General features: G+C 42.9%; 1 protein-coding gene across 7 annotated transcripts in view; it reads right to left on the bottom strand.

Annotated features, from left to right (window-relative positions):
* Positions 1–15,759, bottom strand: part of LOC119658836 (serine-rich adhesin for platelets-like) — a 237,549-nt gene that overhangs the window by 13,092 nt on the left and 208,698 nt on the right. For all 7 annotated transcript variants that reach the window (XR_005250289.1, XR_005250290.1, XM_038066576.1 and 4 more), the window contains 2 exons: positions 8,489–11,454; positions 2,887–4,467 (listed from right to left, as the gene is read on the bottom strand). Coding sequence is in view for 5 of the 7 variants with exons in the window: in XM_038066576.1 (XP_037922504.1) it covers positions 2,887–4,467; positions 8,489–11,454 (4,547 nt within the window). In the remaining 2 variants the exon portion in view is untranslated. The remainder of the gene's footprint in view (positions 1–2,886; positions 4,468–8,488; positions 11,455–15,759) is intronic.

The raw sequence follows: 15,759 nt of genomic DNA on the forward strand, positions 1-15,759 counted from the left end.
AATAAGCAGAGCACCATAGAATCTCCTCATCTACCTGTTGGCTTTTTGTGGTCAATTTGATGGTTGTGGTGTCAGGGTCGTTAACCAAGATAGCTTGGAGGTCTTTTGAAACTACGATGCAGGAACGGGATCTATCACTTCCATTGGCATATAGGAAGTTAGCATGTCGGAAGTTTAAGCCCCTAATTTCCTCACCAACCACCCTCCTCACCATGGTTCTTGCATGCAGTATATATCATACTTATCTTGAAGCTATTGATAAGAGAAGTCGGCGCTTTACAATGCTGCAAATTTATCTGAGACTTGTAACCTGACGGTCCCAAGCTCCAATAGTAAGGAAAATTCCCGGTCTATCGGCTCTTTCTCTTACTTTGTTGTTAAGTAGCATCTAGGCGGTGGTGGTGAGATTATTTTGGACTCCAAGTTGTTCCAGGATCTCAGCGCCATTACGCTCCCTCTTCTGGAAGCCAGAGAAAGCACTTTTTAAATGATGATATCTCGAAAACCCTCTTCAGGGTCAATTGCACATCCTCCCACAGATCGTTGAATTAGGAGCAGCACTATGTGAGTCACTCATTCGTGCTTTCGTCGACAAAGTTTTCCCGTAACATTTTACGATATACAGGTTTTTAATTTCTTCATAGTTGGCTACCATGACCTTTATTTTATCGGGGAAAATAAGTCGATCTCGGCCCTCTTTTTGCAGAGACAAGGCTAGTTGAAACTTGGGGTCATCTGGTGGCCAGAGTTCATCGTGAGCGGCCACATCTTAGCCCCTGCACGGTAGTCACATCTTGGCTTGGGGTTCTGATTACCGCTTAGCTTCAGGTGCCATTTCCGGTTTCCCGGATCCTCCTTACTGAGCTCCCTCGCCACGACACGATGGGTAATAGTTGAAAGAGCTGATGGCTTCTTGGCTGTGGCTTGGCTTTGTCTCGTGGCTTGGTTTCAAGGTTTTGTGCTGGACACCATCTCGTAGAGTCCAAGCCGTATATGCAATATTTCAGGGGGACTATCGATTAACTTTCAAGTAATATCTTATTTACGCGAGCGGGAAAGCGAGGAAAGTTGGTCATCATATCTTAGTATCAAAACCGACCGACTGAGCAAGATTACCCTAAGCATTGCGAAATCGCCCCAAACATCGGTATCAGCAGCAAATGCCCGGATTACGGTAGAGTCCCCAAGGCAAATCGCAAATGAAGTTGATACGAATCAACCTCAGCCATTGCGACTTCACATATGATTTACTCACGTAGATCATTTGCGGGAGAGGTGTTGACATGACTATAATTATTGAGCAATATCATAGTCACGATGGCATTTGGGTCAGAAACTGAACAGGACAAACAGTCCCATGGGTTTGCGGAACCAAGGGCTTTCAGGAAGTAATGGAACGTCTGACAGAGTTATACTTACCGAATATGAGCAAATGCTGAAAGCTCTCGTGTTGGGTCTGAGCAGACGAGGGCTGAAAATCGTAGCGGGTAATTTCAATATGTAGGCTCTCAAGTGGGGCAGCTGAATAACGAACATTAGGGGAGGTGTTTTGCTCGAAGGAATGGTGGAGCTTTGCAAATGGCGGGGCTTCATACACCTTCGGAAGAAATCAGGAAACTCACTCGATATGATATGTTAGTGAACATTATATTCTCAGTGACCACCGACCATCAAAAAGAGTTCTCACGGAATATCAGGTGGGGTGGGCGGATGGAAAATGAGAACTTTATATTGGCATGGCATGGGCACAGACAATGTAATGCAGATTACTCAATGAATCAGGGAAGTATGCGATGCCAATTACTCGTGAAACAATGAAATTACAACATTGCCAGCTGCAAGATCAGGGGGTAATGATGATCGGGAAAAGCAATTGCGAAGCAGCCTAAAAGAGGTTATACGATGAAAGAAAGGGGATATTGGCATGAATGCTAAGGGTGCGGCTTACAGGGCAGGGGTAATGAAATGACTCCGAGGAAAAAATTGCTTCAGTTGACCTGCCTGTGACTTCTCAACTAAATTGCTATCACTCTGCTTCCACACCACCAAAACAGCGGAAGCCAAATGGTGGTCTAATTTAATGAACACGCAATACCTCCAGTTACTAAGAAATAAGGGCCCAGTATTGAATGAAATTGCTAATAAAGCTGGTGGTGTTGGATGGACAATCTCGAAAGGTCGGTGGCCGCATAAGTTCATTCCTAATATAAAGGAATCTCCTGAGCAGAAACACGTGGAGAGAATTGGGAAGATGTTCCAGTCAAAAGATATCGGCCTTGGCAATTGTGAAAATCCAGAAAGAAACGCTGAAGGAGGCACAGTGACGGATAGCTGAAAAAAAACGCGATCCTGTGAAGTTCGGGGTGCAGATACCGTCTGTGGTTTCAACAAGGTGCGAGCCATACACGCACTTGTCCTAGGTTCGATGATCAAGCCGTTTCTCATACAGAGGAATCAACTGCGTCCTTAACTATTCTCACAGGTTGACAAAATATTGTTGCGGATAAAGTAAGCTTAAAATGTTCTCAGATTTTCATCCAAGGCTTTTTTGAGGTTGAGTTTGGGCACCCTTTAGTAAAGGATATTTGGTGTTAAGTCCTTCCTATAAGGACCTTATCAGACGTAATACATTTTATCATATACAATTCAGTCAAAACTTTGTGGGTTGCTAATTACAATAAATGAAAATTAACGATAGTGGGAGGACCATGTTCAATGCCTCGTCCACTTCCTTAAAATTTGAATCCCCAACGCTCTAGCGTTTTTCCTGGACTCTATTCTGCAACCCAACTTTAATTTGTCTGAGTAAACAATGTGGCTGTCCACTCCATTGAAATGATTATCAATTTTCAGAAAAAAATATTGTAAAGAACTTTCATTACTCACCGTTGGTCTGCCCATTCACTTTCGCATTGTTGCTCCCACCATTGTTGTTTGCATTATCCGAAACACTTTCATTGTTATTACCGCCAACTGCTGTCGCCTTCCCGGCCGGATGCTTCTCCTTCCGTCGCTCCGCCTCCTTGGAATTACTTCGAGCCGCCGCGAAATTGTGTCTTCGTGCCGATGGCAGGATGGGACAGCGGCTAGGCGTCGTAGGACAAGTGGAATCCGACGACGAGCTAGGACTCGATGTACGCTCAAAGCTAGTTGACGATAGATTAGCGTAAGGACTGGGCAGGCGAAATGCTTTCCTATCCGGACTAGAATTTTTCATTTTCGAGTCCTTTGACTTGATGGTATCCTGGGTGGTTTTATGCACGGCTCCCGGTTCCGCCCGCTTGGGGATGTTGATAGTGTTTTTGGGGCGAGAGAGGTTTTTTGTGACTCTCGATTTCGAGGTGGAATCCTGCTGACTGGCGGTCCCTTCGGGGAAGTTGTAATTTTTTATTTTTTCATTGACTTTTGTGCATTTTGTACTGATAACGTCCGAATCCCTAGAACGGGTCCGGATGTGAGTATGATCGAATTTGGTCATGGATTGATAGAAAGGGTGGCTTAGAAAATAATCCGATTCTGTGTTAGTTTCCTCCTCGCGTTTTGGAGGTGTACGTCTACGATTACAATAAGGGCACGGTGTGGAGGAGGTAGTTTTACCGGATTTGTGCAAATCCGGATTACAAAAGCAGCATATTGTACACTTATTAGTTAGGATAGGGGTGTTCGAGTCCGTTGAGGTAGGGATGACTTTTGTTGGGATATTTGCTGAGTAGTTTAGCGTTGAAGGACTCATGTTACAGCTATCTTCGATTATAATGAACGATTTAGTGTCGATTTCAGTCATCGTTTCACATGTTGATGGCTCGTTCTCGCGTCCTTTCAGTTTCGGGATTGCCTTTTTACATATGTCGGGGGACTGAACGCGCCATACATCAGGCGGATGAGCCTTTTCCGAACTGAGTTTGTCTTTGGGTTTTTCGCTTCCCTTTGAGCTAGAACTCGCTTCGGCTGTTGTGGATGTTGACGAGATCGAACTTTGGCTGGAACTCTCCGAGGATTGCTTCAAGTCGATTTTCAAAACTGTGTTGCTCTTCCTAAGTGCATTGCTCTGAGGTTTTTTGCTTTTTATAGATGGTTTTGCGTTTTCAATATTCTTGCATGTTTCAGCTCCATTTTTCCTTTCCAAGAGTTTACATGAATTACATGTATTTGAAAAAGTTTCAGATGTGATAGTGGAAGTGGTCCCAGAGGCGATTGTGGCAGCGGTAGTGGCAGTTTCCGCGACATAGTCTAATGATGATGCAGGTTTCGAAGGAGCTTGAATTTTTGATTTGGTAGAATTTTGGAATGTTTTGTCGATGAGCTTAAGGACATTATCAGACTCGGCACTGTTAAGACATTCAGCTGATGATATGTCTTTAGGTGTTGTAGTCCCGGCAGCAGCTGTGTTCGTACTTGGTGAAGATATTGTTGGTTGACATGATGAGGCGGCAGTGGAGTTGGGGTACGGTTGAGATGGAGAATCATCTGTGAAAAATGAAGAATAGTAATTACAGCATTTATTTTTTTTTTTTAACAAGTGCTCGACAGGCTCAGCTATAGATACAATCCTCTCTGCCATGTTTGGAAATAAAAAATGCTGGAAAAAAGGTCGGAGGTGCTGTACATCGTCTCTACCTCAGGATTGTTGTCAAATGTTTGGAGAGTAAAGCAAGGTTAGCACAGCGCAAGCACAGAGAGGAGCTTTGCGTGTATGATGGTGATCTTGGGAGTGATCCCCGTGGTCCTTCCAACTAAGAAGCGTAAAGCCACATACAAGCGTAAAGCAAAAGAGCCAAGGGAGGTGGTTGCTTGTGAAGAACGACAACGCACCCTAGATGAGTGACAACGCTCTTGGCTAAATGAAACTGGAGGCAGATGGACTGCGCGACTTATTGACACGCACCTAACTGCCTGGCTGAATCCGAAGCATGGTGAGATTGACTAGTTCCTTACCCAGTTTTTAAGTGGGTATGGAAGTTCTCAGTCTTACTTGCGCGAGATTGGAAAGGCACGATTCCCGAATTCTGTGTTTTGCACTTTTTATCTTGTGGAAGGAGGGATGGAATTCGTCAGCAGCTCTATTTCAACACAGGATAGATGATAAGGTAGGTAGTTATCACAGGTCGCTGGGAGAAGCCCAATTAGTCGTGTAGTGCGCCGGTTTGATGCCACAAACTCCTAAGACCATGACTGCTGTTACGAGAGCAAGGAGGCAGCCCGCAGCATTCACGAAGGAAAACAGCTCTCCCAACTTGTAACTAGAGATCTCTCTGAGGTCCAGTCATAAACGGAGAAATCCTTCTTGACTTGGCATAGGTTGTGAGGCTCCATCATCAGAGACGACAAAGTTGAAATTTCAGTCCTCAGTAACTTGTTCTGAGCTAGATGCGTCCTTTTGATGTAATACACCCTAGCAAATCAAACAATAAACTTATGTGGGCTTAACATATTGCCTACTCATGACGGTAGGAGTGGATAAAAGCTCATTGGCTAAAACAGGTGTCTCTAGTTATTTGAATAAGCTCCACGAAAGTTACTTCTCGGAAAGGACACTTTGCTATGATACGGATGAGGGACCGAAGCAGTATACCGTCACAGCTGGAGTATCACAGGGCTCAGTGCTGGGTCCTCTCCTATGGAATGTGGATGTACAATGGGGTCCTTCTCCTTCCCGTGCAATGATGATCGATTTCGCAGATGATTTAGCCGTGGTTGTCATCACGAAATAATGTGGACGTGGACTATGTCTGTGAGAAACCGGCAAATATCGGCGCATGGTTAGTGCGGATGATGCCTAATATTAGAGGCTCAAGATACAATTACCTGCGGTCGGAGTGGTTCGCTGTAAATTCTTATACGCGGTACCAGTTTGGGAGGAAGCACTAGCGTGTGAGACCAATCGCAGGAGAGTGAACATGACTTACCGCTTAGTGGGGCTAAGAGTATGCTGCGCCTCCAGAACAATTTCAGTCAAGGCATCGTGTGTTATTGCGGCAATGGTCCCGATGGATGGAGCAATGATGGGATGACTCGCTGGACCCACACTCTGCTTCCCCGTATTAAGGAGTGGATTCAGCGATGACACGGCGAGGTTAACTACCACCTAGCCCGATTCCCTTCAGGTCATGGTGGTTTCAGGAAGTTTCTGCACCGATTCAGGGTGAATGATTCTCCCTTTTGTCCTGAATGTGGTTGCACACCTGAGAGCCAGGAGCATATCATGTATTACTGTCTATTTTGGTCAGAAAGGAAGATTGTCTATAAATCTGCATAAGCCCTCAGAACATCGTCGGGAAAATGTTGAAGTCGGACTGGAAATTGGTGCAGAGTGATCTCCACAATCAAAAGGATTCAGGCGGAAGTTGGAAAAGCGTGGGTGAGAATACCATACACTGCTGCAACCTGGCGCTGCAGTGTCTTTTTAAGTTTTCCACCTCCATTCATAAAAAATGAGAGATAGAAAACAAATATGTGTGATGTGTATGGCGATTTCTGACAAGCCACCAGAAAAGAATTCTCTAGAAAATAATAACAACGGGGGGATAGCTAAGATAAGAGGAACATTGAGGTTCTATATTCAATTTTAGTAATGGCTTGAGCAAAGTTAGGAAGAAAAGACTTACCTTTGCCAAAATTCCCCACGGGGTACAGTATATGCAGAAGGCTTTTGCATTCGATATGAGTGTTTCTTGACTGTTCTGAAAGCGCCGGGGATAGGTTGTTTAGAGTCCATGGAGGAGAAAAGGGTGCTGAAAGTCTTGGGGGTTTACTGTGAGTACCTGCCGTGTAGACACAACCCACGGTCTTTTTTGGGCATGTATGGATTTGGAGATCACAGTGAGATCACTGCCGTGCGGTACTGCTTTATACTGAGTCCAGATCCAGTATTAGGAGGAGTACGGCGCCCGAGTTGTAAAGTGCAACATCACTTTTGAGCTCACAAGGAGTTCTGCCCGCGATATGGGTCCAATCATAACCACTCTGAAATTCCCACAATAGGGCCAATCGCAAACAACCAGGCTAAAAACATGAAAATGAATACACCATCCAGGTAATTCCGTCGAGAAGGTGTTGCCCTCAGAGTGAAATTGGATTAGGGTAAACATCAGAGCAATGATGATTCAAGCGAAGCTGCAACGGAAGGTGTGGGTTTTTCGAGTTATCTATGTCAAGGGATAAGGAGCAACGGCGCGAATATTTAAAGGCTCACCGTATTGTCTCCGATCGAGCGCAGTTATTGATAGCAGAAGTTAGTTCTCCCAGCTTCCTTACCAAGCAGCAGATTTTTATACATTTCAAATGATGGCAGAAAGGCATGCGAATATAGTAGCTGTCCTGGAAGAACTAATTAGTAGATCTACAAAGTCTCATGGACCGTGATTTAGTTGAAAGTTTGTTGAGACTCAGGTTCTACTTTAGCAAAGGTGCTATCTTGCTCACTAGGATAGTTTTGATAAACTATAGTAGTTTAAGCAAGGTACTGATGGCAAGGGTAGACGTTGATGACGCTTCACAAACTTCATACTTCTTTGACAAGTGCAGATCTACCGAGACAACTTCCTTGATTGGGGGGACCAACTTCTTCTGGAGGACTAAATAAAGGCCCCGCATAGAGTCCTGGATATCTAGGGTCAGCACGGAACACGCGAACTATACATTAGAGAAAGGGAATAGCATTTGATCAGAGGTGATAGAGGTGGTACAGGAGAACGGATATCTATGGCAAACTATTCTGTGTCAAAAACTAGGTCAGTCAATTCATGCAGGTATCATAGAGTCTCAGTCCAACAGGCAGGAGTCACAAATTGTCAACACTAAACAACAAAATCCGCATGCATGCACAGTCTGTGCGTCCTGTTACCAACTGTTAACAAAACCAAAAAATGCAATAACGTAAAAAACACAACAAACAATTGACGTGAAGGTAAATAAATCATTTTATTTCGACTTGTGTAGGTAAACCTTTAGGGAAAACTAAAAACATACAACAGAAATAATATTAAAATTAAAATTAAGAACAATACGAAAGGATAATAAGTTACTTGCAAGTTGCACGTCATAGACATGCGAGTGGATATGTTTATCTTCTTTAAACTCCTTAAATAAGATCACATGATTCGCTTAAATCTCAAAACTACATTCTAAAAACATAAAACATGTCAAACACAGTCAGTCAACAAAAATTCTAAAACAAATTCAGTGATAACAAGTGTTCGAAACGGTCGTTCAGTACTGTAACTACGGCACAAGGAAGTGACCCTTGCGTTATGTCCCTACCCTAAAACTAGGAGACTCGAAGACAATCAACATAAAACAAACATAACATTTTGCTGGGACAAAATCTTCCTGTTTCGGCCCTAAGGCTGTCTTCTTGTATCTAACTTAATATTTGGCGAATTTCTAGGCTTCTAACTAGACTACACTTAGGAACCACTAGGATATGACTTGTTCTTAGCTAAACCTGACAGGCCCTTCAGTAGGTATCATAAACAGTGCATAAGTCTACCTTCGTCCATGGAGCTGTCGTGGCGCCTGAAGAATCCGATCCAGGCGTTCGGTTCTGCATGGTCCACCGCTAGACGTCCTGGATTGCTGGTCGTCGAGGATTTTGGGTTGGTCGCTGACGTGCTTGAAGACGATTCTGTTGGAAGTTCATTGAGTTCTTTGGTTGGAGCCGTACTATCGGAAGTCTTCATTTGCGTCGAAGACGAGTCCCTAGTTCGAGCCTTTGTGGACGACGACTTGGTAGCATCGTCCGTGGAAGAGTCCACGGAAAAGCTACTCTTTTCTTCTGGTATCACCTCGAAAACTTGTTGATATTTTGTGTTATTCGCCGATCTACGAGGAGTGTTTCGTCGCTGATTGTTTTGTCGCTTCGAGGATTTATCACGTGATAGGTCTTTCGGGGACTTGATGATTTCTATACCGATCTCTTCAGGTCTGTTCAGTGCGTCAATGAGCAACTCAGCAATAACACGATCAACTTTGTTGCAAGAGCTAGTCTGGAGATTTCGGGCGATGCATTTCACACTATTTGGACTGGCTTCACGTAGAAGGGGACAGCGTATAGCTTTTTGATAACCGGACGATCTACCCATTTTATAGACGGGAATAGGAATTTTCGATCGACGTGATAAGGCGGATTTACTTGAACATCGATAAGTTTGATGGCGATCCGGTGAACTTTCCGGAGAGCTCTCGATGCATTCCACAATCTCCAAGATTTCGATATGTTTCTCTCCGTCTTGAATTTCAGTCTTTTGGTATACACGGCGTGGACCGTTCTCGGAGTCAGGCGTGATTATGTCTGATTGAGCCTGAAAAATTGTCATCTTTTGGACGTCCCTCTTTGCTTGGCTTCTGGACTTGTTGTGTGAGCTTGAAGACAGTGGTTTTCTGTCCTGTATGGAAGGAGCAATTTCTGGTGGCTTTGGCGCAATCATGCTTTGCTTTCGCTGAATCTTCGACTTACTAGGATATAGCTTCTTAGTAGCGCCACTTGTGCTTGTGATGCCAGTTGACGTGGATTCAGTCTTCTGTTGTGGGGCTCTCATTTGCATGTTGCCCTTTGAGTCGATTGTGTAGGACTCCAAGAGACTGATTTCTGTGTGAAGATGTATAGCGTTGGATTTGCTTTTGAGTTTTCTAGTAAGGCTCTCCGATTTCTTTGGAACCGGAGGCTTTTCTTTAACTGGTGAATCTTTTTTCAGCCGAACTGGTGACTTTTCGGTAAAGCCTTGCTCTTCTAACTTAGGATCTATTAGTTCTTCCAACTTCTTCTGCTTCTTCCGATGCTCTTCGATTTTCTTCTTGTCTAATTCACGTTGCCGTTGTATGATCCTTTCCTTCAACTTTTCTGGCATGGCTTCACTCACACTGCCAGATCGGACCTTCTCTGACTCAGAACCAGCTATAGGAATGAAAAAAGCTTCAGGTTCTCGGCACATTGAAGGGGTATTCTCCTCCTCATCTGCCTCTTCATCGTCGGGATTATTAGGCTCAGTCTTGGGTTCATCCGTAATTTCCTCAGTCTTTTCTGCCGAATTTTCATTATTGTTGCTGGAAGGATGCGGTTCATCTAAACTATCGACTAGACTAACACTATCGTCTGTATCGTTCCCATTTGCATTGTCCTCCTCTTCTTCTCTGGCTGAGGTCAAGGAGTATTCAGCTTCCAAGGACTCAGTTCGGGGGAATTTATTCAGCATTCGTGGGACTACCAAAGTAGTTGTGTGTGCGTTTTGCAGGTATGCACTTCCAGCATTGACTGTGACTAGACTTTCTCCAGATATGTTATGAAGTTCAATGTCTGAACAGTTTGAATTGAAGCTCGACATGTCATCCTTGCATTCCAAAGAGCAACTTGGAAAGTAGATGATTCGTTCATTGTTAGATGAATCTGTGGTGATCATGAGGTTGTTACTGTCTGATGATATGTTGTCGGTTGTCGAGTTCTGGGATCTGCTAACGACCGCTTCCATATGCTCAGGAGTGAGGTATACCACAGAGACTCGTTTAGATTTCGGGGTGGATGTGTTTCTCATGAGGTTGTTGTTGTTTTCAAACTGTTCGTTGATCTCGTCGGCAAGATCGGCTAAGTTGTCAATGAGTAGTTTTGATATGAACTTATCTAGAGGAGAGTCCCCGGTGCCACTGACAGTTGTGGTCTTCCCAGGAACCACGGTTTGCGGACTTTCGACCAAAGCTTGTTCGTTCTGGTTTTCGTCCGAATTCATCTGAATACTGTTCCCATTTGTTTCACTATTATCTACATCTATTTCTACGTGAAGCATATCTTGACCCTGATCGATCGGTTCAGAATTTGATTGGTCTGATTTGATTGGGGTCATGTAAATATGAACATTGTTCGATTTTTGAATCGAAGAGGAGGTAGTGGTTGTTGTTGACGCTGACTTCAGTGGTGTGCTCTCCAGGCTGCCATTATTTGGTGTTGTTATCTGGGTCCTTTCGGATGTCGATTGTGTATAATTTGCAGATGAGGTATGATATGAGGCGGATGACTGATCGATGGCCTCCTTTCCATGTGAAGAAATCAATCGTAGACGTTTACGTGATGCTCCAACAACCAATTCTTCAGACTCATCGCTGTGATCGTCTTCAAGCTTGCGACATTCCTCGCAACGATGTTGTTCCACTGGTTCAGGATGAAGGCGACGTTGTGATCGACGCATTGGTGGTGACCAGCTTCCTGAACGTGTGTCATCATATCTTTTCAATTCACGGCTCCAAATGCGACGAAGTAGGGTTGATTTGCGCATGGACATCTCACCGCCACGATGATCGAAACGTCGAAGGGACAGATTCGAATCTGATCCAGATGAAAGTGGATAGGTTCGAGTGGGGGTGTTTGTTGAGTAAGATTTATGATAGACTGGTGCCGGAGAACGATTAGGAGATGGTGCTGTTGCCGCTGAACTCTCGTCAAAAGATTTCTGTTGAGCTAGACTGTGTCTGTGGAAGAGAGAGATGGAAAAGGATGGGTGTTTAGTCAAATACTGTCTATCTATATTTTGATGTTGTTTAGCATTTTCGAAGTCAAGTCTTTAGAGAAGGAAGATAGTTAAGGTATGGCTCAGTTGTTTGTTGGTAAAGCCTAAAGTGACATCACGGAAAAACAGAAAGAATTGTTAACATGAACTTTGAAGCTGTGGAAACTGAAATGATGTCCTTTGATTTCAGGGGTACAGGATTTATAGAGGGTCGCCTCATTGCTGGTTAACGTGGATGTTATTATTCAAAAGTCCAGGCTGTTTGGGGTGTGATCAAGCTATAAACTCATCAAAATTGAAGCAAACGCCACTTTGAATAACGAAATTAGAAGGAGAGTAACTGGATAATGGTCCTATACTCGAATCATCTTATATCTCTCTGGATATCATGGTTGCCACAGCGGTATTAGTATATATTGAGTGCAGGCTCAGTATTCATACCATACGAGGCCTGTCTTGAAACCTCTGACGAGTTGGGATGCGCAACTCCACACATTGGCCCTACAAAAAGTTCGGCCCCCGATGTGAACCTAAACGTCATGAAATTTCCCCCCGTCAATTCGTAGCTGATTGCCTCCTCGACTACATGGGGACGGCATTCTCAATTGGTTGGTAAAGATATCAAGATAGAACGCAGACCTCTCAGGTCCCGCCTTATTGACACTTGAGGCAGAAAAAGGATCGGATGAGGATGCAAACCATTGTGGATCTTCCCTCCTCGATCGCGGTAGCTGTGTATTGAGGTTTCAAGTTCCTCGTACGCGGCCAAGCTCTCATTTTTCATTTTCTATTCCAACTTTTCATCCGTTTCATAAAAGTGGCGCGAGCGTCCAAATAATTGGGTAATAAGTTGTTAGTTTTGATTATCACCGTGCCTTTTCTCGGTTGTTTATGTAACAGAGATTCCCCTCGAAAATCGGTTAACTCCACCCAGATCGGGCTTGATACAGGGAGAGTTGTTAGATGGTTTAAATAAGTCGACCTTGTTCCGGTTCCGGTTTTTGCAGAGCAGCCAATCCCTCTCTGCAGCATACGCTTTGGCGTCATTAATACACGAGGTAAATTTGGTATTTCTTTAGTAGTTGATCGTGGAGCTACCAAATGGACCTTGGATAAAGCCAATCTTTTTTTCTTCTTCTTGTTGGTAAACAACACACTCCCTCGAGAAATTCCTTTACTTTCTTAGTGGAGTCATTTACAGGTGCCGTCAATTTTCGCTCACAGGAATTAGCTTCTATGTTGTATCTCAACCTATGGGTATTGAAGGATTATGTGAGAAACTGCTCCTTGCTCTATGAGACGCTAGAGGGTCAAAGGAGCACTTGTTCCCAGACGCACTGTTGAACAGACACAAAGCAGGCTTGGCATATTGATATAACGGGTAAGTGGAGGGACGACTGCTCATGGTTTCAGTCTTGCGTTGGAAAAAACTCAAGTAGTCATCCTGGGTAAAAAGAGAACTCTGACTCTCAATCGAGTCAAAACCTATGGATTGACGCTTGACTCAAAGATGAACATTTTCGATGAAATCATAGTAGCGGACAAGGCTATAGCTGGAGATTCGTAACACCCAAGGGAGATGGTTGCTCGTGAAGAATGGCCAGGTGCACTAAATGAGTGGCAGCTCTACTGGTAAAACGAGAGGCAGACTGACTGCGCGGTTGATTTGCAAACAGGCACGGAGGATTTCAGTTTTACCTACACAAGATTGGGCATGATCTACTGACTAAGCGATGTTGTTGTGGACAACACCGATCACATCTTTTTTTCTTGTGGAAGGTGGGATGGAATCCTTCAGCAACTTCATTTAAATATAGCGGAGTTCTCTGCAGACAACATCGTTAGTTAGATGCTGAAGTGGAACCGTATTGTACATTACTTCCTTTTATTGCAAAGAAGAGAGAGCTCGACCGATGAAGGGGCCAGATGACAGAGGAGTTCCTTGGACTAATAGTTTTGTTCCTCCTCTCCCCTCTTTTTTGAAAGGAATTTCCCGACTTGAAGGTTTTTCAAGTCAGGAAGGTTAGCCGGAGGTAATGTGACAAATAGTTTCGGGTCAGTTTTCTACCGATGTGGAGGTGTTTAATTGGGAGTTCAACACGCATTCACCTCACCACCCCCTCTCGGCCATTTCAACCAGGTCGCTAGCCAGTTGGTTGAGGTAATAAATTCTTTAAAAAAAAGAGCTTTATTCAATTTGTCCAATTACTGAATGGCATAGTCAGACGAGATCAAATGTCAATACGTTTTCTATTTGAAGTAATTTTGCTGGTTCAATGCTTTCAGGAAAACCCCTAACAAGGATTTGTCGTACGAACGTATGACACTGAATCAAGATATCTTGATATCTTGACAAAATTCAAACCGCAAACTAAAGATAAATATATAAATATCTTGGAGGTGAGTTCCGAGAACACACGAGTAACACATTTTTTCAACTCACTGACTACCTACAGATAATCAATCTTCAGGCGACGATAAAACATTCAACAACGGTTAAATATCTACATAAGTACTCCAGAATAGCAAACAGAAATTTACCGCCATTTATCTTGTTTTTTATCGTTGATTTCATATATCATTTAGATATTTGCATTTAAATAAAATTTAAATAAAATATTGGACATTTTTGTAAATATTTTGTTGATAAAGATAGAATTATCTATGTATGCTTCCAGAAAATGTAGTGGTTCAGATAAGATCTCATTTGTAAAATGCTTAGTCATGGAATATATTTAACAATCTCAGAGTAATATTTAACCATAGAATTTATGAACGGCATGCAGTCATATGAACTCATTTTTAAAAAAAGACGAAAGATTCAAAAATCACAAACATTGCAACTAAGTAATTCGAGCTCGAAAAAAGTAGTATTAGGGTGAGTTCGGGGTTCGATATCTTTAATTGAATTTCGAAACTATCATATTAGATGACAGCTGTCATCTTGCTTGCCATTCAAAGAGATAACATCTTCGACTAAAGATATGAATACTGGAATGCGAAAGTCTCTTTTGTGAGGGCACATTTATGACATCCATTTTGATCTATAGTGGCTTTATACGCTAGATGGTGATTTGAAAACCTTTTGTGACTCTATCCGTACCAAAGGATAAATAAGAAAATTGTGCCAGAGAATCTATAAATTGTTCTCAAAATCTTTTTTGAAGAGGCTTAACCAACTACACTTCCTTGAAATTGAAGGAAAAATTACCTCTTTTGAAATATAACTCGATAAAAATTCACTTTTCATTGTAATAAAAAAAACTTAAAATCGAAACAATCCCTGACCTGATTTTTATCTCCTTCAACTTCACAAAGAAAAAAGAAAAAACCAAACCACCACCTTCAACTTTAAACTTTCCTATCACACAAAGTCCAACCAAATTGGTTTAAACTGTCACTCTAAGGGCTTAATAATGTATACTACCCTCGAAAACTTTTGTGCCTTCGGAAAATCCCTTTGTCCTAAATCCTTCGGTGGTTGATTTTTTCCTCCCTTACCATTTCTAACAAGTGAAAAGTGACTGGGTCAAAGAAAGGAAACAATTTCAGTTGTTTCTCTCGTCTCTATTACGGACAAATAATATTTAATATGTCGAATGGGTGGGGGAAGGAGGGTAGTTCCTCTACTTGCCATCTTCATATTGTCGCAATGTGCATGGTTTAATACGTGGTGGAAATATAGTGACCACTTTCTTTCATGTAAAACTAGGAACCAGTAAGCGGCTCCTAATAGGCACTTTGCGTGTTTGGCTGGATGTTATTCAACCCGACTCAGAATGCCAGAGGTTCGTTTCACCTTTGACCGCTAAAAAGGCTATTCCTTCGCCTGCGAGCTTCAAGAGTTTTTTGCCCTCGCGGAATGTTTTGTGAGAAGCTGGTACAGGTAAAGACATGGTGGAGGTGTGAGAAAAGTTATGGTAATAGCGAAATTGCTTTTAGTGGAGGATATTAAGTGCTAGACTTTGTTTGCAGTCGACGAGTGCTTATTGTATTATAAAGTGTTCCCAGTGAATCAATCGGGCTTTTCGTCAACCTGTGGGCGTATTTAAATCAGGCAAGGGAGCTTTTCACGTTTTGAAAGGGAGTTGATTCGGATCAATGAGCCTTGATTGGGGTGACTTAATATAAGGGAGCTTTTCAATCCTCACGTGGAGTCTATATAAGCTGTTGAGTGTTTTGTTGATACCTATTCGGACTAAATAAAATTCGACCCCCTACCATGTGGTTCAGAAGTATAAATACCAACAATCAACTTCAATGGACA

The sequence above is a fragment of the Hermetia illucens genome, chromosome 6 (assembly GCF_905115235.1).
Source record: "Hermetia illucens chromosome 6, iHerIll2.2.curated.20191125, whole genome shotgun sequence".
Lineage (NCBI taxonomy): Eukaryota > Metazoa > Arthropoda > Insecta > Diptera > Stratiomyidae > Hermetia > Hermetia illucens.